The 27,946-nt window shown below is 48.0% G+C and overlaps 2 protein-coding genes across 6 annotated transcripts in view; both read left to right on the top strand.

Moving 5' to 3' along the window:
- Positions 1–1,580: 1,580 nt before the first annotated feature.
- Positions 1,581–24,219, top strand: LOC307208708 (uncharacterized protein). 5 transcript variants are annotated; one of them, XM_079963590.1, is made up of 4 exons: positions 1,581–2,008; positions 3,271–3,420; positions 11,365–11,478; positions 12,890–15,492. In XM_079963590.1, the coding sequence occupies exons 3-4, from the start codon at positions 11,445–11,447 to the stop codon at positions 14,305–14,307; spliced, it is 1,452 nt and encodes a 483-aa protein (XP_079819716.1). In that variant the 5' UTR covers positions 1,581–2,008; positions 3,271–3,420; positions 11,365–11,444; the 3' UTR covers positions 14,308–15,492. The 5 variants fall into 5 exon arrangements, 3 of the variants coding, with proteins under 3 accessions (XP_079819716.1, XP_079819717.1, XP_079819715.1); XR_013835220.1 differs by lacking the exons at positions 1,581–2,008; positions 12,890–15,492 and adding an exon at positions 23,228–24,219 and having other exon boundaries at positions 3,182–3,420; XR_013835221.1 differs by lacking the exons at positions 1,581–2,008; positions 12,890–15,492 and adding an exon at positions 11,729–12,143 and having other exon boundaries at positions 3,182–3,420.
- LOC307209076 (uncharacterized protein) overlaps positions 15,676–27,946 on the top strand; it is a 27,004-nt gene continuing 14,733 nt past the window's right edge. Inside the window, exon 1 of the mRNA XM_079964173.1 lies at positions 15,676–17,547. Coding sequence (XP_079820299.1) covers positions 16,995–17,453 — 459 coding nt within the window. The 5' untranslated portion in view covers positions 15,676–16,994 and the 3' untranslated portion in view covers positions 17,454–17,547. The remainder of the gene's footprint in view (positions 17,548–27,946) is intronic.

Here is a 27,946-nt window from a genome sequence, read left to right as displayed (position 1 = left end):
GCTGCTGCTGCTGCCTGTCTGGCTTCTGGTGCTGTGGGGGTCCCAGGCCAGACGTGGAGACGGCGGAGCAGGAAATGGCGGCGGCCAGGAGGCCTTGTGCGCAGGCGGTTCAGGCGGAAGGCAGCACCGCTGCTGGGGTCCCTCGCGGCTCAGTCGCCGCCCCTCCAGGTCTCCCACTTCCCCACCACTCTCCTTCCCATCTCGCAAGCCCCCGCGCATACCCCACCCACCCAGCATGCGCGTCTCGCCTTTGCAACCTGCCACTGTTGGAGGAGTTCGGAATGTTGTCAAGAAAAGCTCAGCCTCTCTTTCCCTGCGCACCGGCGCCAGTCTGCTCATGTGAGGCCGCCCTTTTTGCAAGTTTCCCCTGTCCTTTTTTTATGGCGGGGGTGTGGGGGTGTGTGAGGAGAATTCAGCTCCATGCCTTGGTAGCCTTTGCAAGTTTTAACTTCTTCTGGAAGGGGTTGGCGCTCTCCACGGAGAGATCCCTGAAGGGCTGCAGGTTGGCAAGAGCGGGCAGGTGCCACCCAGCACTACCATTTTAATCTCTGGGGTGGCAGAAGAAGCCAAGGTGGGGTGGAACTGTCTATTTCCAGCCCCTGCAAGTTCCAAAGCAGAGAAACCTTTGGAAAAGTGCTGCTACCTCCTGAATTTGACACACAAACACCCCACTCTGCTTTCTCCCTTCCTAAGCCCCTCTCTCTTATCTTCCTCTCACTTTCCAGGCTTGCCCTTTCACTGCCATTCCCACTGCTCCCACGTTTTGCAGGTTTTTTTGGGGGGGGGGGGGTTGGGGAGAGAAAAACGCCCGCCCATGATTATTTAGCTGATTCTCTCCTGACCAACATAAATTAGCAGGCCCATACTTCCCATTGAAATATTTATAGAGTGGTACCTCGGGTTAAGAACTTAATTCGTTCCAGAAGTCCGTTCTTAACCTGAAACTGTTCTTAACCCGAAGCACCACTTTAGCTAATGGGGCCTCCCGCTGCCACCGCGCGGTTTCTGTTCTCACCCTGAAGCAAAGTTCTTAACCCAAGGTACTATTTCTGGTTAGCAGAGTCTGTAAACCGAAGCGTCTGTAACCTGAAGCGTCTGCAACCCAAGGTACCACTGTAAGTTTATGTTGATTAAAATCATTATTCATTTTAAATATTGTATGGCTTCCCCCCGTCTCGCCCGGCCCCGAGCTGCCCCTTCGCGGAGCAGGAGGAGGAGCCGCTGCTGCCTCCGGGACGCCTATGTGGGTGTCGCCGCTGCTCAGGAGCCTCTGAGTGCGTGCAGAGTGCAGACCGAGCAAGGCAGCGAGGGCATCCCTGGGCGCAGCCGCCTGTGTGGCAAGAGCCGGGCTGGGGTCCGGGTGGGGTGGAGAAGGGCTTCCTGCAGCAACAGTGCAGGCCAAGCTGAGCCGGGCAGACGAGGGGCAGCTGCAGAGGTCTGTGGAGAGAGTCATCGGCATCTTCCAGGCTCTCATAGGCGAAGTATTGGGGCTCCTGGGGGGCCCAGCAGCTGGGGAGGGAAGGCTCCTTGACCCACTGGGACACCGAGGGAAATTGAGCCTTTTCAGCGGAGGCAGACATCACTTGACGCTCATGGAAACTGAATTGCATTTGCTGTCTTAATTATTTTGCAGCACATTCACTCAATTTGGCAAGTTCCTGTGTCATAGGCAAACTTGGCTTCCTCTGCCCCTAACCCTAGATCCTTTATGAGCAAGTTTAAAAGGCACAGTTTCCACTTTCTATAGCTCCAGTGGGAAAACTCCATCTTTCCCTACCATTTAGCCAATTCCTCCTTTGCCTTTAATCCACATTGTTTGAACTGCAAGTCATTAGCTATAACACGCAATGTGCATAGGAATTCGTTCATTATCCCCCCCCAAAAAAAAAATATAGTCCGGCCCACAACAGTGTCTGAGGGACAGCGCACCGGCCCAATGTTTAAAAAGTTTAAGGACCCCTGGCTTAGAGAGTGGGTAACTGAGGAAAAGTGACCCTCATGAACCAAGGTATTAATGGGTGAAGGAAGCTGTATGGTGTTAAAAGTATTTTGTGGCAGAGAGCAGTCCAGAATCAGAGGCAGAAGAGGAGGCTGGAGAGGAGCCAAGAGGCAGAGATGAGTCAGGCTGGTGACTAAGTTAGGGGGTCTCCCCCTCCTGCTCTGACCGGCTCCCCTCCCCCTTGATCTCTCAGAATCTGCAAAGGGATGAAGAGGGTGGAGCACAGGCAGATAAGGCGAAGAAGAAATCTCAGGTTGCGTGGGAGAGGAGCAGACTTAGGGAGCCTGTGAGAGACAGCTGAATGCTTCTCCATGAAAGGAGCAGCAAATCCTGGCTTATAGAAAGCAGTGGCGTAGCGTGGGGGGGTGCAGGGGGGCCCGGCCGCACCGGGCGCAACATCTGGGGGTTAAGGGGCGCAAATCCACAGGTTAGGGGCGCAAATCCACAGGTTAGGGGGTGCAAATTACTTGCCTTGCCCCGGGTGCTGACAACCCATGCTACACCACTGCTAGAAAGCCAGCATGTCAGGGAACAGATGAGGACAGAACCTTTTCCCCTCAAATTTGTGGCAACTGCCAAGGGGGCAAATCCTATGCTAGGGGTTATTAAGAACCTAAGAATGACTCTGTTGGATCAACCAGGTGCAGAATGGCTGTGACAACCCAGTCAGATGGATGGGGTACAATAAATAAATGATTATTGTTAGTATTAGTATTTGCTTCCACTGCAATAGCTGTCAATGTTTCCCTTTTTTTAAGGGAAATTCCCTTATTCCGAATAGGATTCCTCGCAAGAAAAGGGAAAGGTTGACAGCTATGGCCTGAAGTGGCTGCCTCAGTCTGCCTCATGGACTGTAGAGTTATTCTTAGGTTCCTAATAACCCCTAACATGGAATCTGCCCTTTTCACAGTTGCCACAAATTTAAATTCCAGGGACCAAGGGGGAAAGGTTTTGTTTTCCCCTGTTCCCTGGCAAGCTAGCTTTCTATAAGCAAGGAGCTACTGCTTCTTTCATGGAGAGGCATTCAGCTATTTTACACATACCTGAGATCACCCGCCTTTCCTGCTCTATCTCTGAAGGATGCCAAAAAGAGGCAGCTCCCTCCCTGTTTGGTCTTCAATGGTTAACAGCAGCAACAGCATCTGAGCCCACATTCCTAGAGCAGAAGATTGCAAAGAGGAGGAGAGGGTATGTGCCCCTTTCCTCTTCCGCAGATCTGAAAGGGGGGAAAATGCAAAGTGTTCCACGTGAGTTTCTTCTTGCTTTCGCAGAGATGCTGAAGGCGGCCGCAGGGAGGGAAATGCAAGATTAAGGCAAATAATTCCGCGTGCTGGGGAAAGCAGGACTCCCGCAAGAGCTCTTCCCCTAAGCGAATTATTAGGCTCATTGGAGAGATGCGCTCCGTGCACTGAGAGATCCAGGTAGGTTAATCACTCTGCAGGTAAGCATCCCTCCATGATCTCCCCCCAACCTACAACAGCTTCTTGTTTCCTGTGTTGGGGACCTTATTTAGGGAAGCTTTTAATGTTTGATGTATTACAGTATTTTAATATTTTTTTGGAAGCCGCCCAGGGTGGCTGGGGAAGCCCAGCCAGATGGGTGGGGTATAAATAATTAATAAATTATTATTATTATTATTATTATTATTATTATTATTATTATTATTATTATTCACTAGTAATCTGCAATCATTTCTTTATGCTGCATAAATTAAGGTTGCCACTTTCCACATCTCTCTCTTTGCTCCTGTGCCTTCAAAAGACTCCAGAAAGGCATAAACGAAGCTTTTCCACAAATGGGAAGGGGGACGGGGTTGGGAGTGTTAACGGAGAAATCTGAGGGCTCCCTTGGACAAAAAACAAGGACACCAGCCAGGAATACCAGAGCAAAACAGCAGCCAGTAGGCTTGGTCTTTACTGAAGACTGTCGCAACAGGATTCCCACCTGCCACAAGGTGGAACAAGATGGAAGCCCCGGACAAAAGAAAACCCAAACTTTTATTAGCTGCTAATTCCCATGTTACACCCTCCCAAAACTACATCACTCATACATCATGGTTACATCATGAAAGGGGAGGTCTGGTGGCAGTAATCTGAGCATCCTGGACCCTGCCCCATGGTTCTCCTTGCCCTCCACCAAACACCCATCAAGTGTAACAAAAAAGATATTTACATTTCCCTGTTTCCCAGCCAAGTTAATCACACCCTTTTATCTTTATCTGGCTTTGTTTTTTCTGGAATAGCTACCTGTCTGGCAAGGGACGTGGGTGGTGCTGTGGGTTAAGCCACAGAGTCTAGGACTTGCCAATCAGAAGGTCGGTGGTTCGAATCCCCACAACGGGGTGAGCTCCCGTTGCTTGGTCCCTGCTCCTGCCAACCTAGCATTTCGAAGGCACATCAAAGTGCAAGTAGATAAATAGGTACCACTCCGGCGGGAAGGTAAACAGCGTTTCCGTGCGCTGCTCTGGTTTGCCAGAAGCGGCTTAGTCATGCTGGCCACATAACCTGGAAGCTGTACGCTGGCTCCCTTGGCCAATAAAGCGAGATGAGCGCCGCAACCCCAGAGTCGATCACGACTGGACTTAATGGTTTGGGGTCCCCTTTACTTTTTACCTGTCTGGCACTCAGGTATCAGGATGCCAGGGATTATCACTCAGGCAGAGGGGCTGCTGAGTAGCTGAGCTCACATGTCTATATGAATTTCTGAAGTTTTCCCAGTGAGCCAGTACATGGATACATTTATCAGTTAATTCTTACATTTGGTATCGTGCAGCAGAGGCCCTTTGAATAGACAGGAAGAAACAGTGATGAAGTGTTTTGTGGGGACAAATCACAAAAGTGATTGTGCTGATTTTGGTAGTGGGTTGCATGCGCATGATATCTGCTGGAGGGGCATCCCACCCCCAAATCTATACATAAATTCCCGCAACAGGAGGCTCTCATGCCACATTGCCAGGTACCTGGTGGTGAATGTTAAACTGCACAGGAGCAAGGCCAGGGGAAAAAAACAACAACGTTGGCAATCCTAATCCATTTTGCGTGCTCAAGAAAGCCGGCCAATGGAAGGCGGAATTGAGAGAAGGAGTTCCCAGCAAGTTGGACCAAGAAGCATCACAGAAAGTGGAGGTGGAATGTATGGTAGCTGTTGTGGCAGGCAGCCATTGATAGCCGTCTCCTCTATATGAATCTTTTCCAATTGTATTTTAACACCATCCAAGTTTGTCACTGCCTCTTGTGGAAGAGAGTTCCATCGTTTAATAATGTGCTGTGTGAACAAGGCCTTCTTTTTGTCTTGCCCTGAATCTTCTGACCTTCAACTTCAACTGGACGAGCTTGAATTCAGGCAAAAATGTTCCTCTTTAACCAGAACAAAAAAAATTCCTTCCAATAGCACCTTAAAGACCAACTAAGTTAGTTCTTGGCATGAGCTTTCGTGTGCATGCACACTTCTTCAGATCCTCTGTCCAGAGAAAGCAGAAGGAGCGCCAAGCAAAGGCCGCAGGGCAGGGAATGGGGAGGAATGGCAGGGAGTAAACAGGGAGTCAGGAGAGTCCCCTGCCAGCCAGGGAGGAGCAGGAGGAATTATTATTATTTTATTCCTTCATACCCCACCCATTTAGCTGGGTTTCCCCAGCCACTCTGGGGAGCTCTCAACAGAAAATTAAAAGCAGAATAAAAGATCAAACATTAAAAGCTTTCCTCAACAGGGCTGCCCTCAGATGTCTTCTTCTTAGTTGTTTATTTCCTTGACATCTGATGGGAGGGCGTTCCACAGGGCGGGTGCTACTACTGAGAAGGCCCTCTGCCTGGTTCCTTGTAACCTCACTTCTTGCAGGGAGGGAACCGCCAGAAGGCCCTTGGAGCTGTGCCTCAGTGTCAGGACTGAGCGATGGGGTGGAGATGCTCCTTCAGGTATACATGCTGAGGCCATTTAGGGCTTTAAAGGTCAGCACCAACACTTTGAATTTTGCTCGGAAACATACTGGGAGCTAATGTAGGTCTTTCAGGTCTAAATGCTGGGAATGTGGAAAGAGTTTCTTTGACAGTAGTACCCTTACTAAACATCAAAGAACTCACACAGGGGAAAAACCATATACATGCATGGAGTGTGGAAAGAGCTTCAATCAGAGTGCCTCCCTTAATGTGCATCGAAGATCTCATACAGGTGAAAAACCTTATAAATGCATGGAGTGTGGGAATGTGTCTGGCGCCTGGCTAATTTTGTACACTGCCCCACATTGGTATTAAATTAAAATAAGACATGAACTTGAGAATTTCCCCTCTGATTTACCAATCTGTTCATTTAGGCAAGCATTTCTGAGTTTTGTTTTCAGACTATGTGCTCAGAATATTTAGAGGGACGCTATAAAAAATTATTGCAGAAGAGCTTCTTTGTATATGCTGTAACTAAGCAGTAGATCGCTACCAATATGCTCTATTCTGAACCAGGTTTATCCTTGTTTGATTATATAAGATACCCAATGCGTGTAAACAGCTGCCCAGGAGGACTCCCCTTCCTGAGTGCCCCATTCCTGCCACTCACCACCTGCCCAGGGCAGGGCCTGGCAGGCCTCATAAGGACAGCTGAGGCTGCTGCTGTCGCTCCCCAGGAGAACTCAGAACAACACACAGTTATTTTTAAAATACTTTAAAATTTTCTTTTTTACCTTTAAAATTATTTCTGGCGTGGGGAAGGAGGAGTTACACTAAGACCAGACCATGTCATTACCAAGGAGGCAGGTTTAGTCATTGTTTGAGGACTATCCCTGCCTCCGGGGCTGGTATTGACCGGACAGATACTGGAATCAGCGAGGGATACCCACATGACCTGAAGGTGCTGCTGTGCAATGCCAGGTCAATTATTCATAAGACCACTGCCATCAATGACTTGATCATGGATGGAGGACTTGACCTAGCATGTGTAACAGAGACTTGGTTGGATGAAGCAGATGGGCCTGTCCTTGCCGCTGCTTGTCCACCTGGCTTCTCTTACGCACAGCAACCCAGATCATGTGGGTGGGGAGGGGGGGTTGCAGTGATTTTTAGGAAGTCATTAGTCTGCACTAGGCGTCCTGTTGGGAAGACCCAGTTCTCTGAGTGCATATTCTAGAAGTTGGGCAATAGGGGCAGTACAGGATTCCTTTTAGTGTACTGACCTCCCCACTGCACCAAGGATTCCCTGCCCGAGCTGCTTCAGGTTGTGGTGAATGTTCTCTTGGAAACACCTAGTTTGGTTGTCCTAGGGGATTTTGACATCCACGCCAACACGACCTTACAAGGGGCTGCTCGGGACTTCGTGGAAACTATGGCCTCCATGGGGCTGTCCCTGAATAAGTCTGGCCCAACTCATAGCCTTAGACCTGGTGTTCACCTCTATGGATGTTGGTGATCTGACACTAATAAAAGCGAAACAAAAGAAGTGCAATGGTCAGATCACTTCCTGGTGCAACTGGGCTTCTCCGCGACCCTTCCCCTCTGCAGGGAGGTGGGGCCTATTTGGATGGTCCGTCCCCACCACTTAATGGATCTAAATGGTTTCCAGAGAGTGGTAGGGGATGCTTTATCCCATGTTGATGGCCTTTCAGCTGATTCCCTGGTGGCCCGCTGGAATGTGGAGTTAACCTGAGCTATTGACTGGCTCTGAAGCGCCCTCTCCAATGGCATGGAGCCTGGGCAGTTCCATGGTTTTCCACCAATCTGAGGGCAATGAAACAATCACTGAGATGGCTAGAGTGCCGGTGGTGGATGACTCATTCTGCATCTGACCGCACATGGGTTAGAGCTCAATGTGGAGCCTACCAAGTGGCGATAGTGACGGTGAAGAAGACCACCGCCTCTACTGCATCTGCAGAAAACAGACTTACAGAAGACTACAGACTTATAGAAAACAGACTTATAGAAACTACCAGACTTATAGAAGACATCTGAAGGCAGCCCTGTTTAGGGAAGCTTTTAATGTTTGACGGTCTATTGTATTTTAATATTTTGTTGGAAGCTGCCCTGAGTGGCTGGGGAAACCCACACAGATGGGTGGGGTATAAATAATAAATTATTGTGATTATTACTGAAAGTCACATATTTGTTGTCTGGTTTGAGAAATCTGTGACAAAGTTGTGAGATCTGCAGTTGCTGCCCCCAGACTGAGAAAGTTCATTGAGGAAAACATGGTGGACTGTAAATATTTAATTGGGAATGAAATCTAAAAACTTATTTGTATGTGTGTGTGTGTCTGTGTGTGTGTGTATAATATAGGCTGATGTTGTTGTTGTTGTTGTTTAGTCATTTAGTCGTGTCCGACTCTTCGTGACCCCATGGACCAGAGCACGCCAGGCCCTCCTGTCTTCCACTGCCTCCCGCAGTTTGGTCAGACTCATGTTTGTAGCTTCGAAGACACTATCCAACCATCTCGTCCTCTGTCGTCCCCTTCTCCTTGTGCCCTCCATCTTTCCCAACATCAGGGTCTTTTCCAGGGAGCCTTCTCTTCTCATGAGGTGGCCAAAGTATTGGAGCCTCAGCTTCACGATCTGTCCTTCCAGTGAGCACTCAGGGCTGATTTCCTTAAGAATGGATCGGTTTGTTCTTCTTGCAGTCCATGGGACTCTCAAGAGTCTCCTCCAGCACCATAATTCAAAGGAATCAATTCTTCGGCGATCTGCCTTCTTTATGGTCCAGCATATAGGCTGATACTGTATTTTAAAGCTGTACAGTGGTACCTCGGGTTAAAAACTTAATTCGTTCTTGGGGTCTGTTCTTAATCTGAAACTGTTCTTAACCTGAAGCACCACTTTAGCTAATGGGGCCTCCCGCTGCCGTCGCGCCGCAATTTCTGTTCTCATCCTGAAGCAAAGCCGGGAAACCAAGGTCCCTCGTGGGGGTTTGTTTCCCTGTGTGCATGCACCATTTTAGAGGCACACTTGGAAAGGACTCAGTTGGATCCAACATAGCTAATCCTAATTCGAGACTCTGTCAGGTATTCTGTCATTTGACAATATTTAAAGCACTCATCTTTTTGCAGCCCCTGGACCTCTCTTCTCAGCTGATTTCACAAAATAGGTGCATCTTGATTTTTTTTCTAATTCTGATTTCAACCAGGATCTTTGAAACGTTTGCAGTTCCTTGCCTCTCAATGCCGCCTGCCTTTTAGAATTTATAACTATGGCAACCCCTTTGTAAGCCGCCTTGACTCTCGGTCTGGGAGAAAGGCGGGATATAAATAAGTATAATACCACAGGTGAGGATAAAGCTGCTCTTGAACTCGGATCTTGCTTGGAGCACCTGCGGGGGGGCGGCGGGGATTCTGTCCTGGGGGCGCCGCTGGCCTGATCCTGCAGCCGGGTTTCCCTTTTCTGCTTCAGAGCCGGAGACCAGCCGGGCTCCCTCTCTGCCCGGAGCAGCCAAGAGGCTCCTGCCCCGCGGCTCCGCAAGGGTTAACTGCGGCGACAGAGCTTCGATTCCTAGAGAGGAAGGGAAGACTGGCGAGAGAGGAGGCGCTTCCGCTTCCTGTTCCGCTTCCCCGGGTTGATGCTGTCCTCCCTGGAGGCGGGTAACTGGGGGGAGGGGGCCGAGCCGGGGGCGGAACTGGGGGGCGAGAGGGAGGGCGCCGCGTCCCTCCTGGGCGGCGGGGAAAGGTCGTCCTCTCCTGGGAGGGGAAGCGGGAGGCCGAAGCGACGCTGCTCGCTGGCCTTCGCCGGCCTCTGGCCTCATCCTGCGGCCTTTTCTCCCGCTCCTCTGTCCAGAGAAAGCAGAAGGAGCGCCCAGCAAAGGCCGCAGGGCAGGGAATGGGGAGGAATGGCAGGGAGTGAACAGGGAGCCGGGAGAGTCTCCTGCCAGCCAGGGAGGAGCAGGAGGAACAAGAATTATTATTATTATTATTATTATTATTATTATTCTATTCCTTCATACCCCGCCCATTTAGCTGGGCTTCCCCAGCCACTCTGGGTGGCTCCCAACAGAAAATTAAAAGCACAATAAAAGAGGAAACCTTAAAAGCTTTCCTCAACAGGGCTGTCTTCAGATGTCTTCTAAAAGTCAGATAGGTGTTTATTTCCTTGACATCTGAAGGGAGGGCTTTCCACAGGGCGGGTGCCACTACCGAGAAGGCCCTCTGCCTGGTTCCCAGTAACCTCCCAAGGAGGGAACTGCCAGAAAGCCCTTGGAGCTGGACCTCAGTGTCCGGGCTGAACGATGGGGTGGAGATGCTCCTTCAGGTATACTGGGCCAAGGACATTTAGGGCTTTATAAAAGGTGGGCCCCTGGGGATATACAGTGGTACCTCGGGTTACATACGCTTGAGCTTACAGTCTCCGCTAACCCAGAAATAGCACCTCAGGTTAAGAACTTTGCTTGAGGATTAGAACAGAAATCGTGCAGAAACAGTGGGAGGCTAAAGTGGTGCTTCAGGTTAAGAACAGTTCCAGGTTAAGAACGGACCTCCAGAACGAATTAAGTTCTTAACTTGAGGTACCAATATAACTAGCCATCTGCAGCTGTAGTAATTCTATCTGGGCCTCAGTGTCAGGACTGAGCGATGGGGCGGAGACGCTCCTTCAGGTATACATGCTGAGGCCATTTAGGGCTTTAAAGGTCAGCACCAACATTTTGAATTTTGCTCGGAAACATACTGGGAGCTAATGTAGATCTTTCAGGTCTTAGTTGGCTGCTGCTCCCAGTTACGAGTCTAGCTGCTGCATTCTGGATTTGATCTAGTTTCCGGGTCACCTTCAAAGGTAGCGCCCCATAGAGTGCAGAAGGAGCTGCATGCTCTATGGCAGGAGAGGATCCTCCTCAGTTAAGACTCTTTAGCATTTTATTGTATCGAAGGCCATAGGTCCACTGAAAATTAAACCACGAGAAAAAACTTTTCCTCTGCAAAATGTATGTACTAAACATATATCATTAAAAAAGGTGGGCCCCTGGGCGTATAACTGGCCATCTGCAGCTGTAGTAATTTTATCTTATGTTCAAGATTTCTAAACACCTGATCCAAAAGCTCTCTCAAGTGGCACAGTGATCCAATGGGAGCTAGAACACAACTAAAACCCACAAACCAATTTAGAAACCAGGATGCATAAAGCCATCATTGAAAAAAACATCGCTCTCCACTTCCCATTTTGCCTGCTGGGCAGCATGTTTGGTCTCCAAACACCTGAGGAAGGGGAGGAAGGAGGGAGTATGGGGTGGGACAAAACACCCATTTCCCCCAGTCTTAAATTTAGTTATCCAGATTTTCACGTCTTATTAAAAAACAAACACTGAAGGTCAAATCTCCAGTTGCCCCATCTATCATTGGAGGGGGATCTGAGGAGAGATGGTTTCCACACTTGCCTTGGAGTGCCTATAAAGAAGGGAATTGTTCTGTCCTTCCAGGGATCAGTGAGCTTTGACAGGTGTCCTTGCATTTCGCTGACGACAAGTGGGCCCTACGGAGAGCTCTGTACAAGGACGTCATGGTGGAGGTTCGTGAGATGGTGACCTCTCAGGGTAAGGATCCTTTTCGCCTTCATTAATAGTTATAATAGGTATGGGTTCCTCAGTGGCTCGGAGTGCCTTCCTTTTGTTTGTTTTTCTCCCAAGTTAAAGGCCAGAAGCCTGGCTGAAAATAAATATTCTTGCTTCTCTGCTACAATTAGCCAGTGAAGGCTTCTGGGTTGCCTCCCTGGGGGAGAGCATTCTTTAGGTGGGGAGCCAGCACTGAAAGACGCATTATGTAATGCCTCTCTTTGCACCTCAGTTGGAGAGGGCACTGTGAGAAGGACCTCAGATGATGAGCGCAGGCTCTCGGTGGATTCATGAGAAGCAGCCATTGAGCTACATAAGTCAAAATCAGCACCTTGACTGGAAGACAGGAACCCAGATATGCTCAGAGCCTCTTGCACCGGTCAGGACTCTGTAGTTTCTGAACGCTCTTCTAAAGCAGCCTGAAGTATAATGCATTGTGGCAATCTAGCGTGGAGAATGGTGGGAAAAGCATACTAAAAATCTTCTGTGTGGGGGATCCTAATTTGTAGAATACTTGAGTATCTTGTTATTGTTATTGGTTTCTATTGATGTATTGGTTTGTTTGTTGCATATATAGAATATTCTGTTTCTTAATATATGAGGTTTGATTGCATTTTTATATATGCTGTAAGCCACCCAGAGTGGCTTGGGAAACCCAGCCAGACGCTTGGGATATAAATAAAATAAATGCTATTATTGTTATTATTCATTTTGGTTTTTCAACAAGCTCTTTCAAACCGCTCTGAGTTGCAGTGCTGTATTATCAATGCTCAGGGGTGGCCTCACTTCTGCCCCCACAATGGGGGCTCAAAATCCATAAGGAGCGTACCCCTGCAGGTTGGGTGGGGTGGTCCACCCTCACCCCTCCAGACCTCCAAGGGGTGCAGACCCCTCCCCCCATTTACTAGCAAAGAGCCTTTTCAGATCCTGACAAAGCTGAGTGGTGGAATGTCTGCCCTCTTGTGGACTTGCCCTTGTTGGGGGAGGATCCTTTTCTGGACTTGGCTGGAGGGGAGAGGACTCACAAAGCTTTGCTGCCCATCCCACTTCGCCCCTGGAAGCCGGGGAGACTAGCAGCAAAGCTAAGCAGTGACGCCCCTTTGGGGGTGACACCTGAGGCAGCCGCCTCACACAGGCCCATAGGCAGGCAGGCTCTGTTGATGTTATTGCCTGCTGGTTTAAATTGTGTTATTTATGGCTTGGTTAATCTTAGGGACTGCTCACCAGAACTTTTCTGATACAAATAACCCTTGATTAAATGGTGATATTTTATTAAAACCAGGTATCACACCATTTGTTTTCATGTAAAACGCCTTTAACATAGTGCCAGGCCTTGAGTTTTGATAAGGAAGCAGCTGTATCAACCTTTATTTTAAAATTTTTATTCCATCAGGAGATGTCTGGGGGGTCCTGGATGAGGAGGAGCCATCAGAAGTCTGGCCAGAAAGAGGTGAGGAGCAAGAGAAGGAAAGGAAGTTGGGGGTTCAAGATGGAGCCAACAAACAAGAGACGAGAGAAACAGTGAAGCCAAGGGATGAACACAGTGTTTCCCAAGAAGATGAAAATCAGATTAACGGGGTGGAGAAAAAACATGAATGTACTGTGTGCGGAAAGAGATTCTGTAGTCGCGCAGCCCTTACTATACATCAAAGAGTACACTCAGGTGAAAAACCTTATGAATGCATGGAGTGTGGAAAGAGCTTCAGAGACAGTGGCCAGCTTAATGTGCATCAGAGAACTCATACAGGGGAGAAACCATATAAATGCCTGGAGTGTGGTAAGGGCTTCAAATTCAGTAGTCAACTTAATGTGCATCAGCGAATTCATACAGGGGAGAAACCTTATGAATGCATGGAGTGTGGAAAGGGCTTCAAATCCAGTAGCCAACTTAATGTGCATCAAAGAACTCATACAGGGGAGAAACCTTATGAATGCATGGAGTGTGGAAAGGGCTTCAAATTCAGTAGCCAACTTAATGTGCATCATAGAACTCATACAGGGGAGAAACCTTATGAATGCATGGAGTGTGGAAAGAGCTTCAATGCCAGAAGCAACCTTATTAGACATCAAAAAACTCACACAGGGGAAAAACCATATAAATGCCAGGAGTGTGGAAAGAGCTTCAGAGACAGTGGCCAGCTTAATGTGCATCAGAGAACTCATACAGGGGAGAAACCTTATGAATGCATGGAGTGTGGAAAGGGCTTCAAATTCAGTAGCCAACTTAATGTGCATCATAGAACTCATACAGGGGAGAAACCTTATGAATGCATGGAGTGTGGAAAGAGATTCAGAAACAGTGGCCAACTTAATGTGCATCAGATAATGCATACAGGGAAGAAACCTTATGAATGCATGGAGTGTGGAAAGAGATTCAGAAACAGTGGCCAACTTAATGTGCATCAGATAACGCATACAGGGAAGAAACCTTATGAATGCATGGAGTGTGGAAAGAGATTCAGAAACAGTGACCACCTTACTTTGCATCAAAGAACTCATACAGGGGAGAAACCTTATAAATGCTGGGAATGTGGAAAGAGTTTCTTTGACAGTAGTACCCTTACTAAACATCAAAGAACTCACACAGGGGAAAAACCATATACATGCATGGAGTGTGGAAAGAGCTTCAATCAGAGTGCCTCCCTTAATGTGCATCGAAGATCTCATACAGGTGAAAAACCTTATAAATGCATGGAGTGTGGAAAGAGCTTCAGTTGCAGCAAGTCTGTTAAAATGCACCATATAATTCACACACAGGAAAACCATAAAGGTAAAGGTAAAGGTACCCCTGCCCGTACGGGCATGTCTTGACAGACTCTGGGGTTGTGCGCCCATCCGGGTCACGTGGCCAGCGTGACATCGCTGCTCTGGCCAGAGCCAGAGCCAGAGCCGCACACGGAAACGCCGTTTACCTTCCCGCTGGTAAGCGGTCCCTATTTATCTACTTGCACCCGGAGGTGCTTTCGAACTGCTGGGACCGAGCAGCGGGAGCGCACCCCGCCGCAGGGATTTGAAAACCATATAAATCCATATAAATGCCTGGAGTGTGGAAAGAGCTTCAGCTACAGTGGCTACCTTACTAAACATCAAAGAACTCACACGGGGAAAACCATATGAATGCCTGGAGTGTGGAAAGAGCTTCAGTCAATGTTCCTCCCTTAATGTGCATCGACGAACTCATACGGGGGAGAAACCGTATAAATGTTTGAAATGTAGAAAAAGCTTCAGTGACTCCAACATCCTTCATGCACATAAGAGAATTCACACGGGACAAACCCTACAAATGTTTGGAGTGTGGAAAGAGCTACCACCACAGTAACCACCTTTCTCGACACCAGAGAACTCCTTCAGGGGACTAACCCTATGAAAGTTGATGTGTGTAAAGAGCTTCGGTTATAGTAGTTTCTTTACTGTGCATGAAAGAACTCCTACCGGGGACAAACAATATACATTTTTGGGGTATGGAAAGAGCTTTCTTTAGCTGCAACAGCTGTCTAGTGATAAGTTGCCAATTTGTTGTTGTTGTTTAGTCGTTTAGTCGTGTCCGACTCTTCGTGACCCCATGGACCAGAGAACGCCAGGCAATCCTGGCCTCCACTGCCCCCCGCAGCTTGGTCAGACTCATGCTGGTAACCTCGAAAACACTATCCAACCATCTCGTCCTCTGTCGCCCCCTTCTCCTTGTGCCCTCCATCTTTCCCAACATCAGGGTCTTCTCCAGGGAGTCTTCTCTTCTCATGAGGTGGCCAAAGTACTGGAGCCTCAGCTTCACAATCTGTCCTTCCAGTGAGCACTCAGGGCTGATTTCCTTCAGAATGGAGAGGTTTGATCTTCTTGCAGTCCATGGGACTCTCAAGAGTCTCCTCCAGCACCATAATTCAAAAGCATCAATTCTTCGGCGATCAGCCTTCTTTATGGTCCAGCTCTCATTCCATACATCACTACTGGGAAAACCATAGCTTTAACTATACGGACCTTTGTTGGCAAGGTGATGTCTCTACTTCTCAAGATGCTGTCTAGGCCTGTCATTGCCCTTCTCCCAAGAAGCAGGCGTCTTTTAATTTCGTGGCTGCTGTCACCATCTGCAGTGATCATGGAGCCCAAGAAAGTAAAATCTCTCACTGCCTCCATTTCTTCCCCTTCTATTTGCCAGGAGGTGATGGGACCAGTAGCCATGATCTTCGTTTTTTTGATGTTGAGCTTCAGACCATATTTTGCACTCTCCTCTTTCACCCTCAATAAAAGGTTCTTTAATTCCTCCTCACTTTCTGCCATCAAGGTTGTGTCATCTGCATATCTGAGGTTGTTGATATTTCTTCCGGCAATCTTAATTCCGGCTAGGGATTTATCCAGCCCAGCCTTTCGCATGATGAATTCTGCATATAAGTTAAATAAGCAGGGAGACAAAATGCAGCCTTGTCGTACTCCTTTCCCAATTTTGAACCAGTCAGTTGTTCCATATCCAGTTCTAACTGTAGCTTCTTGTCCCACATAGAGATTTCTCAGGAGACAGATGAGGTGATCAGGCACTCCCATTTCTTTAAGAACTTGCCATAGTTTGCCATGGTCGACACAGTCAAAGGCTTTTGCATAGTCAATGAAGCAGAAGTAAATGTCTTTCTGGAACTCTCTAGCTTTCTCCATAATCCAGCGCATGTTTGCAATTTGGTCTCTGGTTCCTCTGCCTCTTCTAAATCCAGCTTGCACTTCTGGGAGTTCTCGGTCCACATACTGCTTGAGCCTTCCTTGTAGAATTTTAAGCATAACCTTGCTAGCGTGAGAAATTAGTGCAATTGTGCGATAGTTGGAGCATTCTTTGGCACTGCCCTTCTTTGGGATTGGGATGTAGACTGATCTTCTCCAATCTTCTGGCCACTGCTGAGTTTTCCAAGTTGCCAATAGCCAGGTGCAAAATGTGTCGGGCGCCTGGCTAATTTTGTACACTGCCCCACATTGGTATTTAATTAAAATAAGACATGAACTTGAGAATTTCCCCTCTGATTTACCAATCTGTTCCTTTAGGCAAGCATTTCTGACTTTTGTTTTCAGACTATGTGCTCAGAATATTTAGAGGGACGTTATAAAAAATTATTGCAGAAGAGCTTCTTTGTATATGCTGTAACTAAGCAGTAGATCGCTACCAATATGCTCTATTCTGAACCAGGTTTATCCTTGTTTGATTATATAAGATACCCAATGCGTATAAACAGCTGCCCCGAAGTTGGGGGTTCAAGATGGAGCCAACAAACAAGAGAGGAGAGAAACAGTGAAGCCAAGGGATGAACACAGTGTTTCCCAAGCAGATGAAAATCAACTTAACAGGGTGGAGAAAAAACATGAATGTACTGTGTGCAGAAAGAGATCACTGTGCCACTTGAGAGACCTTTTGGATCAGGTGTTTAGAAATCTTGAACATAAGATAAAATTACTACAGCTGTAGTCGCTCAGCCCTTGCTAGACATCAAAGAGTACACTCAGATGAAAAACCTTATGAATGCATGGAGTGTGGAAAGGGCTTCGAATCCAGTAGCCAACTTAATGTGCATCAAAGAACTCATACAGGGGAGAAGCCTTATAAATGCATGGAATGTGGAAAGAGCTTCAGAAACAGTAGTCACCTTAATGAGCATCAAAGAACTGATACAGGGGAGAAGCCTTATAAATGCATGGAGTGTGGAAAGACTTTCAGTTGGAGTTCCTCCCTTAATGTGCATCAAAGAACTCATACAGGGGAGAAACCTTATAAATGCATGGAGTGTGGAAAGAGCTTCAGTTGCAGCAACTCTTTTAAAATGCATCATATAATTCACACACAGGAAAACCATATAAATCCATATAAATGCATGGAGTGTGGAAAGAGCTTCAGTGCCAGAAGCATCCTTATTAGACATCAAAGAACTCATACAGGGGAGAAACCATATGAATGCATGGAGTGTGGAAAGAGCTTCAGAAACTAGGCAGAGAGAATGTTCATTGAGGAGAACATGGTGGACTGTAAAGATTTAATTGGGAATGACATCTAAAAACTTATTTGTGTGTGTGTGTGTGTGTGTGTGTAATATAGACTGATACTGTATTTTAATGCCATATTTATGTATATATTTCATATGACCATAATGGTCCAAACAATAAACATATACAGCTTGTAGGCTTTTGTAGATACAGTTACGTACAGATAGATGGAATGTATAGGCAAAAGTCAGTAACAAGAAAATACTATTTCTCATGCCTTAACATGTTAGAAGCTGACTGGTTACTGCTGCAGAATGCTATAGTAGTAGTAGTAGAAGTAGTAGTAGTAGTGAAAATAAAAAATAATACTAAGTTATTACTTATACCCCACTTATCTGGCTGGGCCTCCCAAGCCACTCTGGGTGGCTCCCAACAGAATATTAAAAACACAATAAAACATCAATTTATTATTTCCTTGACATCTGAAGGGAGGACATTTCATAGGATGGGTGCCACTACCGAGAAGGCTCTCTGCCTGGTTTCCTGTATCCTCACTTTTTGCAGTGAGGGAACCACCAGAAGGCCCTTGGAGGAGGGCCAATGGAGGTGGAGACGCTCCTTCAGGTATACTGGGCCGAGGCCATTTAGGGCTTTAAAGGTCAGCACTAACACTTGGAATTGTGGGAGTCAATGTAGGTCTTTCAGGACCGGTGTTATATGGTCTCAGCGGTCAGTCCCAGCTATATTTTTGTTCGTGGAAAAAAAACCTTTGAGAAGCGGATAATAAATCCTCGGTGTGCACAATAAATATTTTTTGATTCCGTTACCTGGTTTTATTTGGATCTCTGGTCAGGAACTCCTTCATGAATTTCCACATCATGTGTGCTGCTCTAAGCCCGGAAACACACCATTTTGGAAAACTAATTTGTGAAATACATGTTTTGTGATGTACCAGATTTGCCCCAAAGGGCAGTCAACTTTAAAAAAAAATATTTGTGTGGCCTGCAAGTCATGCAAGGATTTGGAATCACTCGCACAAAAGGCTGCTGATCCCTTCCTTCTCTTTCCCCACTTTCTGTACATGCAATAGCAAATTTTATTTTTATTTTTAATGCAGCAGTTTTGTGCAGGAGAGCTTCTCCCCACAAAGATGTGTTTTTTATTACTACAGACATTTGTATATTTCATTTATTACTGCCCTTTATTCAGCCAAAGTCCTGGTTGAAGAAGAATGTTTTCGCTCGGGACCTAAAGGCGCATAATGAAGGTGCCAGCCAAACCTCCCTGTGGAGAGCTTTCCACAAACGGAGCCACTGTAGAAAAGTCCCGATCTTGTTTTGTCACCTTCCACACATGGAGGAGGCACATGAAGAAGTGTCTTAGAGGGTGATATCCAGCCTGGGGCAATACTTGAGGTATTGTGATCCTGAGCTGTTAAGGCTTTATAGGTCAAAACCAGCACTTTGAATTGGGCTCAGAAACTAATTGGTTTCCAGTGTGGTTGGACCAGGATCAGTGTAATATGCTCACACAGTCTTGCTCCGGTGAGCAAGCTGACTGCCAGATTCTGCAGCAGCTGAAGTTTCTGAAGCACCGCAGGCGCCACCTTCATGCCTTCAACAACAATGGGAAATAAGCAGGAAACTCGCTAAGGTAAAGGGACCCCTGACCATTAGGTCCAGTCGTGGCCGACTCTGGGGTTGCGGCGCTCACCTTGCTTTATTGGCCGAAGGAGGTGGCGTACAGTTTCCGGGTCATGTGGCCAGCATGACTAAGCCGCTTCTGGCGAACCAAGAGCAGCGCACGGAAACGCCATTTACCTTCCCGCTGGAGTGGTACCTATTTATCTACTTGCACTTTGACGTGCTTTCGAACTGCTAGGTTGGCAGGAGCAGGGACCGAGCAACGGGAGCTCAGCCTGTCGTGGGGATTTGAACCACCGGCCTTCTGATCAGCAAGCCCTAGGCTCTGTGGTTTAGACCATAGCGCCACCCACGTCCCTTTTTGGGAAACTCTAGGAAGAACAATAGAAATGCTTGAATTCAAGGATTTGTTCAACTCAAACCTCCCCTGCCTTCTCCATTCGAATGCATTGGCTAAAATTAGTACAAAGACCCTGGATTGCAATGGTTAGATAGCGCCCCAAGCTCCAGCAAGGAACTGGCCACACACTGTCAAGGAACCCAGACACCCCTCGCCTTAAGGACAGGTGTGACAGACAGCAGAGCCAGGCCAGAGTCTGCTGGTGCAGTCTCCCTGAAATTCTGTCAGAGTGAAGGAGCCTGTCACCAAATGGCTACAAAGTCACAAAAAGGGGAGGATAAAAAGGGAGAGAGAGAGAGAGAGATAGGGCTACGGGTCAGGTGAAGAGATGGGGCTTGATTTGAGAAGATAGGGATGGATTTGAGAAGAGAGAGGGCTTATGGTCAGGTTAAGACAGGGGTCCTCAAACTACGGCCCACAGGCCGGATCAGGCCCGCCAAGGTCCTAAATTCAGTTCTCGCTGCTGCTGCTGCTGGCTGTCTGGCTTCTGGTGCTGTGGGGGTCCCAGGCCAGAAGTGGAGATGGCGGAGCAGGAAATGGCGGCGGCCAGGAGGCCTTGTGCGCAGGCGGTTCAGGCGGAAGGCAGCACCGCTGCTGGGGTCCCTCGCGGCTCAGTCGCCGCCCCTCCAGGTCTCCCACTTCCCCACCACTCTCCTTCCCATCTCGCAAGCCCCCGCGCATACCCCACCCACCCAGCATGCACATTTCGCCTTTGCAACCTGCCACTGTTGGAGGAGTTCAGAATATTGACAAGAAAAGCTCAGCCTCTCTTTCTCTGCGCACCGGCGCCAGTCTGCTCATGTGAGGCCGCCCTTTTTGCAAGTTTCCCCTGTCCTTTTTTATGGCGGGGGTGTGGGGGTGTGTGAGGAGAATTCAGCTCCATGCCTTGGTAGCCTTTGCAAGTTTTAACTTCTTCTGGAAGGGGTTGGCGCTCTCCACGGAGAGATCCCTGAAGGGCTGCAGGTTGGCAAGAGCGGGCAGGTGCCACCCAGCACTACCATTTTAATCTCTGGGGTGGCGGAAGAAGCCGGGGTGGGGTGGAACTGTCTATTTCCAGCCCCTTCAAGTTCCAAAGCAGAGAAACCTTTGGAAAAGTGCTGCTACCTCCTGAATTTGACACACAAACACCCCACTCTGCTTTCTCCCTTCCTAAGCCCCTCTCTCTTATCTTCCTCTCACTTTCCAGGCTTGCCCTTTCACTGCCATTCCCACTGCTCCCACGTTTTGCAGTTTTTTTGGGGGTGGGGTGGGGTGGGGGAGAGAAAAACGCCCGCCCATGATTATTTAGCTGATTCTCTCCTGACCAACATAAATTAGCAGGCCCATACTTCCCATTGAAATATTTATAGAGTGGTACCTCGGGTTAAGAACTTAATTCGTTCCAGAAGTCCGTTCTTAACCTGAAACTGTTCTTAACCCGAAGCACCACTTTAGCTAATGGGGCCTCCCGCTGCCACCGCGCGGTTTCTGTTCTCACCCTGAAGCAAAGTTCTTAACCCAAGGTACTATTTCTGGTTAGCAGAGTCTGTAAACCGAAGCGTCTGTAACCTGAAGCGTCTGTAACCCAAGGTACCACTGTAAGTTTATGTTGATTAAAATCATTATTCATTTTAAATATTGTATGCCTTCCCCCCGTCTCGCCTGGCCCCGAGCTGCCCCTTCGCGGAGCAGGAGGAGGAGCCGCTGCTGCCTCCGGGACGCCTATGTGGGTGTCGCCGCTGCTCAGGAGCCTCTGAGTGCGTGCAGAGTGCAGACCGAGCAAGGCAGCGAGGGCATCCCTGGGCGCAGCCGCCTGTGTGGCAAGACCCGGGCTGGGGTCCGGGTGGGGTGGAGAAGGGCTTCCTGCAGCAACAGTGCAGGCCAAGCTGAGCCGGGCAGACGAGGGGCAGCTGCAGAGGTCTGTGGAGAGAGTCATCGGCATCTTCCAGGCTCTCATAGGCGAAGTATTGGGGCTCCTGGAGGGCCCGGCAGCTGGGGAGGGAAGGCTCCTTGACCCACTGGGACACCGAGGGAAATCGAGCCTTTTCAGCGGAGGCAGACATCACTTGACGCTCATGGAAACTGAATTGCATTTGCTGTCTTAATTATTTTGCAGCACATTCACTCAATTTGGCAAGTTCCTGTGTCATAGGCAAACTTGGCTTCCTCTGCCCCTAACCCTAGATCCTTTATGAGCAAGTTTAAAAGGCACAGTTTCCACTTTCTATAGCTCCAGTGGGAAAACTCCATCTTTCCCTACCATTTAGCCAATTCCTCCTTTGCCTTTAATCCACATTGTTTGAACTGCAAGTCATTAGCTATAACACGCAATGTGCATAGGAATTCGTTCATTATTTCCCCCCCCCCCAAAAAAAAATATAGTCCGGCCCACAACTGTGTCTGAGACACAGCGCACCGGCCCAATGTTTAAAAAGTTTAAGGACCCCTGGCTTAGAGAGTGGGTAACTGAGGAAAAGTGACCCTCATGAACCAAGGTATTAATGGGTGAAGGAAGCTGTATGGTGTTAAAAGTATTTTGTGGCAGAGAGCAGTCCAGAATCAGAGGCAGAAGAGGAGGCTGGAGAGGAGCCAAGAGGCAGAGATGAGTCAGGCTGGTGACTAAGTTAGGGGGTCTCCCCCTCCTGCTCTGACCGGCTCCCCTCCCCCTTGATCTCTCAGAATCTGCAAAGGGATGAAGAGGGTGGAGCACAGGCAGATAAGGCGAAGAAGAAATCTCAGGTTGCGTGGGAGAGGAGCAGACTTAGGGAGCCTGTGAGAGACAGCTGAATGCTTCTCCATGAAAGGAGCAGCAAATCCTGGCTTATAGAAAGCAGTGGCGTAGCGTGGGGGGGTGCAGGGGGGCCCGGCCGCACCGGGCGCAACATCTGGGGGTTAAGGGGCGCAAATCCACAGGTTAGGGGCGCAAATCCACAGGTTAGGGGGTGCAAATTACTTGCCTTGCCCCGGGTGCTGACAACCCATGCTACGCCACTGATAGAAAGCCAGCATGTCAGGGAACAGATGAGGACAGAACCTTTTCCCCTCGAATTTGTGGCAACTGCCAAGAGGGCAAATCCTATGCTAGGGGTTATTAAGAACCTAAGAATGACTCTGTTGGATCAACCAGGTGCAGAATGGCTGTGACAACCCAGTCAGATGGATGGGGTACAATAAATAAATGATTATTGTTAGTATTAGTATTTGCTTCCACTGCAATAGCTGTCAATGTTTCCCTTTTTTTAAGGGAAATTCCCTTATTCCGAATAGGATTCCTCGCAAGAAAAGGGAAAGGTTGACAGCTATGGCCTGAAGTGGCTGCCTCAGTCTGCCTCATGGACTGTAGAGTTATTCTTAGGTTCCTAATAACCCCTAACATGGAATCTGCCCTTTTCACAGTTGCCACAAATTTAAATTCCAGGGACCAAGGGGGAAAGGTTTTGTTTTCCCCTGTTCCCTGGCAAGCTAGCTTTCTATAAGCAAGGAGCTACTGCTTCTTTCATGGAGAGGCATTCAGCTATTTTACACATACCTGAGATCACCCGCCTTTCCTGCTCCATCTCTGAAGGATGCCAAAAAGAGGCAGCTCCCTCCCTGTTTGGTCTTCAATGGTTAACAGCAGCAACAGCATCTGAGCCCACATTCCTAGAGCAGAAGATTGCAAAGAGGAGGAGAGGGTATGTGCCCCTTTCCTCTTCCGCAGATCTGAAAGGGGGGAAAATGCAAAGTGTTCCACGTGAGTTTCTTCTTGCTTTCGCAGAGATGCTGAAGGCGGCCGCAGGGAGGGAAATGCAAGATTAAGGCAAATAATTCCGCGTGCTGGGGAAAGCAGGACTCCCGCAAGAGCTCTTCCCCTAAGCGAATTATTAGGCTCATTGGAGAGATGCGCTCCGTGCACTGAGAGATCCAGGTAGGTTAATCACTCTGCAGGTAAGCATCCCTCCATGATCTCCCCCCAACCTACAACAGCTTCTTGTTTCCTGTGTTGGGGACCTTATTTAGGGAAGCTTTTAATGTTTGATGTATTACAGTATTTTAATATTTTTTTGGAAGCCGCCCAGGGTGGCTGGGGAAGCCCAGCCAGATGGGTGGGGTATAAATAATTAATAAATTATTATTATTATTATTATTATTATTATTATTATTATTATTATTATTATTCACTAGTAATCTGCAATCATTTCTTTATGCTGCATAAATTAAGGTTGCCACTTTCCACATCTCTCTCTTTGCTCCTGTGCCTTCAAAAGACTCCAGAAAGGCATAAACGAAGCTTTTCCACAAATGGGAAGGGGGACGGGGTTGGGAGTGTTAACGGAGAAATCTGAGGGCTCCCTTGGACAAAAAACAAGGACACCAGCCAGGAATACCAGAGCAAAACAGCAGCCAGTAGGCTTGGTCTTTACTGAAGACTGTCGCAACAGGATTCCCACCTGCCACAAGGTGGAACAAGATGGAAGCCCCGGACAAAAGAAAACCCAAACTTTTATTAGCTGCTAATTCCCATGTTACACCCTCCCAAAACTACATCACTCATACATCATGGTTACATCATGAAAGGGGAGGTCTGGTGGCAGTAATCTGAGCATCCTGGACCCTGCCCCATGGTTCTCCTTGCCCTCCACCAAACACCCATCAAGTGTAACAAAAAAGATATTTACATTTCCCTGTTTCCCAGCCAAGTTAATCACACCCTTTTATCTTTATCTGGCTTTGTTTTTTCTGGAATAGCTACCTGTCTGGCAAGGGACGTGGGTGGTGCTGTGGGTTAAGCCACAGAGTCTAGGACTTGCCAATCAGAAGGCCGGTGGTTCGAATCCCCACAACGGGGTGAGCTCCCGTTGCTCGGTCCCTGCTCCTGCCAACCTAGCATTTCGAAGGCACATCAAAGTGCAAGTAGATAAATAGGTACCACTCCGGCGGGAAGGTAAACAGCGTTTCCATGCGCTGCTCTGGTTTGCCAGAAGCGGCTTAGTCATACTGGCCACATGACCCGGAAGCTGTACGCTGGCTCCCTTGGCCAATAAAGCGAGATGAGCGCCGCAACCCCAGAGTCGATCATAACTGGACTTAATGGTTTGGGGTCCCCTTTACTTTTTACCTGTCTGGCACTCAGGTATCAGGATGCCAGGGATTATCACTCAGGCAGAGGGGCTGCTGAGTAGCTGAGCTCACATGTCTATATGAATTTCTGAAGTTTTCCCAGTGAGCCAGTACATAGATACATTTATCAGTGAATTCTTACATTTGGTATCGTGCAGCAGAGGCCCTTTGAATAGACAGGAAGAAACGGTGATGAAGTGTTTTGTGGGGACAAATCACAAAAGTGATTGTGCTGATTTTGGTAGTGGGTTGCATGCGCATGATATCTGCTGGAGGGGCATCCCACCCCCAAATCTATACATAAATTCCCGCAACAGGAGGCTCTCATGCCACATTGCCAGGTACCTGGTGGTGAATGTTAAACTGCACAGGAGCAAGGCCAGGGGAAAAAAACAACAACGTTGGCAATCCTAATCCATTTTGCGTGCTCAAGAAAGCCGGCCAATGGAAGGCGGAATTGAGAGAAGGAGTTCCCAGCAAGTTGGACCAAGAAGCATCACAGAAAGTGGAGGTGGAATGTATGGTAGCTGTTGTGGCAGGCAGCCATTGATAGCCGTCTCCTCTATATGAATCTTTTCCAATTGTATTTTAACACCATCCAAGTTTGTCACTGCCTCTTGTGGAAGAGAGTTCCATCGTTTAATAATGTGCTGTGTGAACAAGGCCTTCTTTTTGTCTTGCCCTGAATCTTCTGACCTTCAACTTCAACTGGACGAGCTTGAATTCAGGCAAAAATGTTCCTCTTTAACCAGAACAAAAAAAATTCCTTCCAGTAGCACCTTAAAGACCAACTAAGTTAGTTCTTGGCATGAGCTTTCGTGTGCATGCACACTTCTTCAGATCCTCTGTCCAGAGAAAGCAGAAGGAGCGCCCAGCAAAGGCCGCAGGGCAGGGAATGGGGAGGAATGGCAGGGAGTAAACAGGGAGTCAGGAGAGTCCCCTGCCAGCCAGGGAGGAGCAGGAGGAATTATTATTATTTTATTCCTTCATACCCCGCCCATTTAGCTGGGTTTCCCCAGCCACTCTGGGGAGCTCTCAACAGAAAATTAAAAGCAGAATAAAAGATCAAACATTAAAAGCTTTCCTCAACAGGGCTGCCCTCAGATGTCTTCTTCTTAGTTGTTTATTTCCTTGACATCTGATGGGAGGGCGTTCCACAGGGCGGGTGCTACTACCAAGAAGGCCCTCTGCCTGGTTCCCTGTAACCTCACTTCTCGCAGGGAGGGAACCGCCAAAAGGCCCTTGGAGCTGTGCCTCAGTGTCAGGACTGAGCGATGGGGTGGAGACGCTCCTTCAGGTATACATGCTGAGGCCATTTAGGGCTTTAAAGGTCAGCACCAACATTTTGAATTTTGCTCGGAAACATACTGGGAGCTAATGTAGATCTTTCAGGTCTTAGTTGGCTGCTGCTCCCAGTTACGAGTCTAGCTGCTGCATTCTGGATTTGATCTAGTTTCCGGGTCACCTTCAAAGGTAGCGCCCCATAGAGTGCAGAAGGAGCTGCATGCTCTATGGCAGGAGAGGATCCTCCTCAGTTAAGATTCTTTAGCATTTTATTGTATCGAAGGCCATAGGTCCACTGAAAATTAAACCACGAGAAAAAACTTTTCCTCTGCAAAATGTATGTACTAAACATATATCATTAAAAAAGGTGGGCCCCTGGGCGTATAACTGGCCATCTGCAGCTGTAGTAATTTTATCTTATGTTCAAGATTTCTAAACACCTGATCCAAAAGCTCTCTCAAGTGGCACAGTGATCCAATGGGAGCTAGAACACAACTAAAACCCACAAACCAATTTAGAAACCAGGATGCATAAAGCCATCATTGAAAAAAATCATCCCTCTCCACTTCCCATTTTGCCTGCTGGGCAGCATGTTTGGTCTCCAAACACCTGAGGAAGGGGAGGAAGGAGGGAGTATGGGGTGGGACAAAACACCCATTTCCCCCAGTCTTAAATTTAGTTATCCAGATTTTCACGTCTTATTAAAAAACAAATAAACACTGAAGGTCAAATCTCCAGTTGCCCCATCTATCATTGGAGGGGGATCTGAGGAGAGATGGTTTCCACACCTTGCCTTGGAGTGCCTATAAAGAAGGGAATTGTTCTGTCCTTCCAGGGATCAGTGAGCTTTGACAGGTGTCCTTGAATTTCGCTGACGACAAGTGGGCCCTACGGAGAGCTCTGTACAAGGACGTCATGGTGGAGGTTCGTGAGATGGTGACCTCTCAGGGTAAGGATCCTTTTCGCCTTCATTAATAGTTATAATAGGTATGGGTTCCTCAGTGGCTCGGAGTGCCTTCCTTCAGCTCCGCTAAAGGAGGTCACAGTGTTTGTTTTTCTCCCAGGTTAAATGCCAGAAGCCTGGCTGAAAATAAATATTCTTGCTTCTCTGCTACAATTAGCCAGTGATGGCTTCTGAGTTGCCTCCCTGGGGGAGAGCATTCTTTAGGTGGGGAGCCAGCAGTGAAAGACGCATTCTGTATTGCCTCTCTTTGCACCTCAGTTGGAGAGGGCACTGTGAGAAGGACCTCAGATGATGAGCGCAGGCTCTCGGTGGATTCATGAGAAGCAGCCATTGAGCTACATAAGTCAAAATCAGCACCTTGAACTGAAGTCAGGAACCCAGATATGCTCAGAGCCTCTTGCACCGGTCAGCACTCTGTAGTTTCTGAACGCTCTTCAAAAGCAGCCTGAAGTATAATGCATTGTGGCAATCTAGCGTGGAGAATGGTAGAAAAAGCATACTAACAATCTTCTGTGTGGGGGATCCTAATTTGTAGAACACTTGAGTATCTTGTTATTGTTATTGGTTTCTATTGATGTATTGCTTTGTTTGTTGCATATATAGAATATTCTGTTTCTTAATATATGATGTTTGATTGCATTTTTATATATGCTGTAAGCCACCCAGAGTGGCTTGGGAAACCCAGCCAGACGGTTGGGATATAAATAAAATCAATGCTACTATTGTTATTATTCATTTTGGTTTTTCAACAAGCTCTGCAGATTTAGACTTTTCAAGCTTCTCTGAGTTGCAGTGCTGTATTATCAATGCTCAGGGGTGGCCTCACTTCTGCCCCCACAATGGGGGCTCAAAATCCATAATGAGCATACCCCTGCAGGTTGGGTGGGGTGGTCCCCCCTCACCCCACCAGACCTCCAAGGGGTGCAGACGCCTCCCCCCATTCACTGGCAAAGAGCCTTTTCAGATCCTGACAAAGCTGAGTGGTGGAATGTCTGCCCTCTTGTGGACTTGCCCTTGTTGGGGGAAGATCCTTTTCTGGACTTGGCTGGAGGGGAGAGGACTCACAAAGCTTTGCTGCCCATCCCACTTCACCCCTGGAGGCCGGGGAACTAGCAGCACAGCTGAGCC

The sequence above is a fragment of the Podarcis cretensis genome, assembly GCF_951804945.1.
Source record: "Podarcis cretensis genome assembly, chromosome: 2".
NCBI lineage: Eukaryota > Metazoa > Chordata > Lepidosauria > Squamata > Lacertidae > Podarcis > Podarcis cretensis.
The sequence above is the reverse complement of the archived record's forward strand: the minus strand, read 5'-3'. Positions and strand labels throughout refer to the sequence as shown.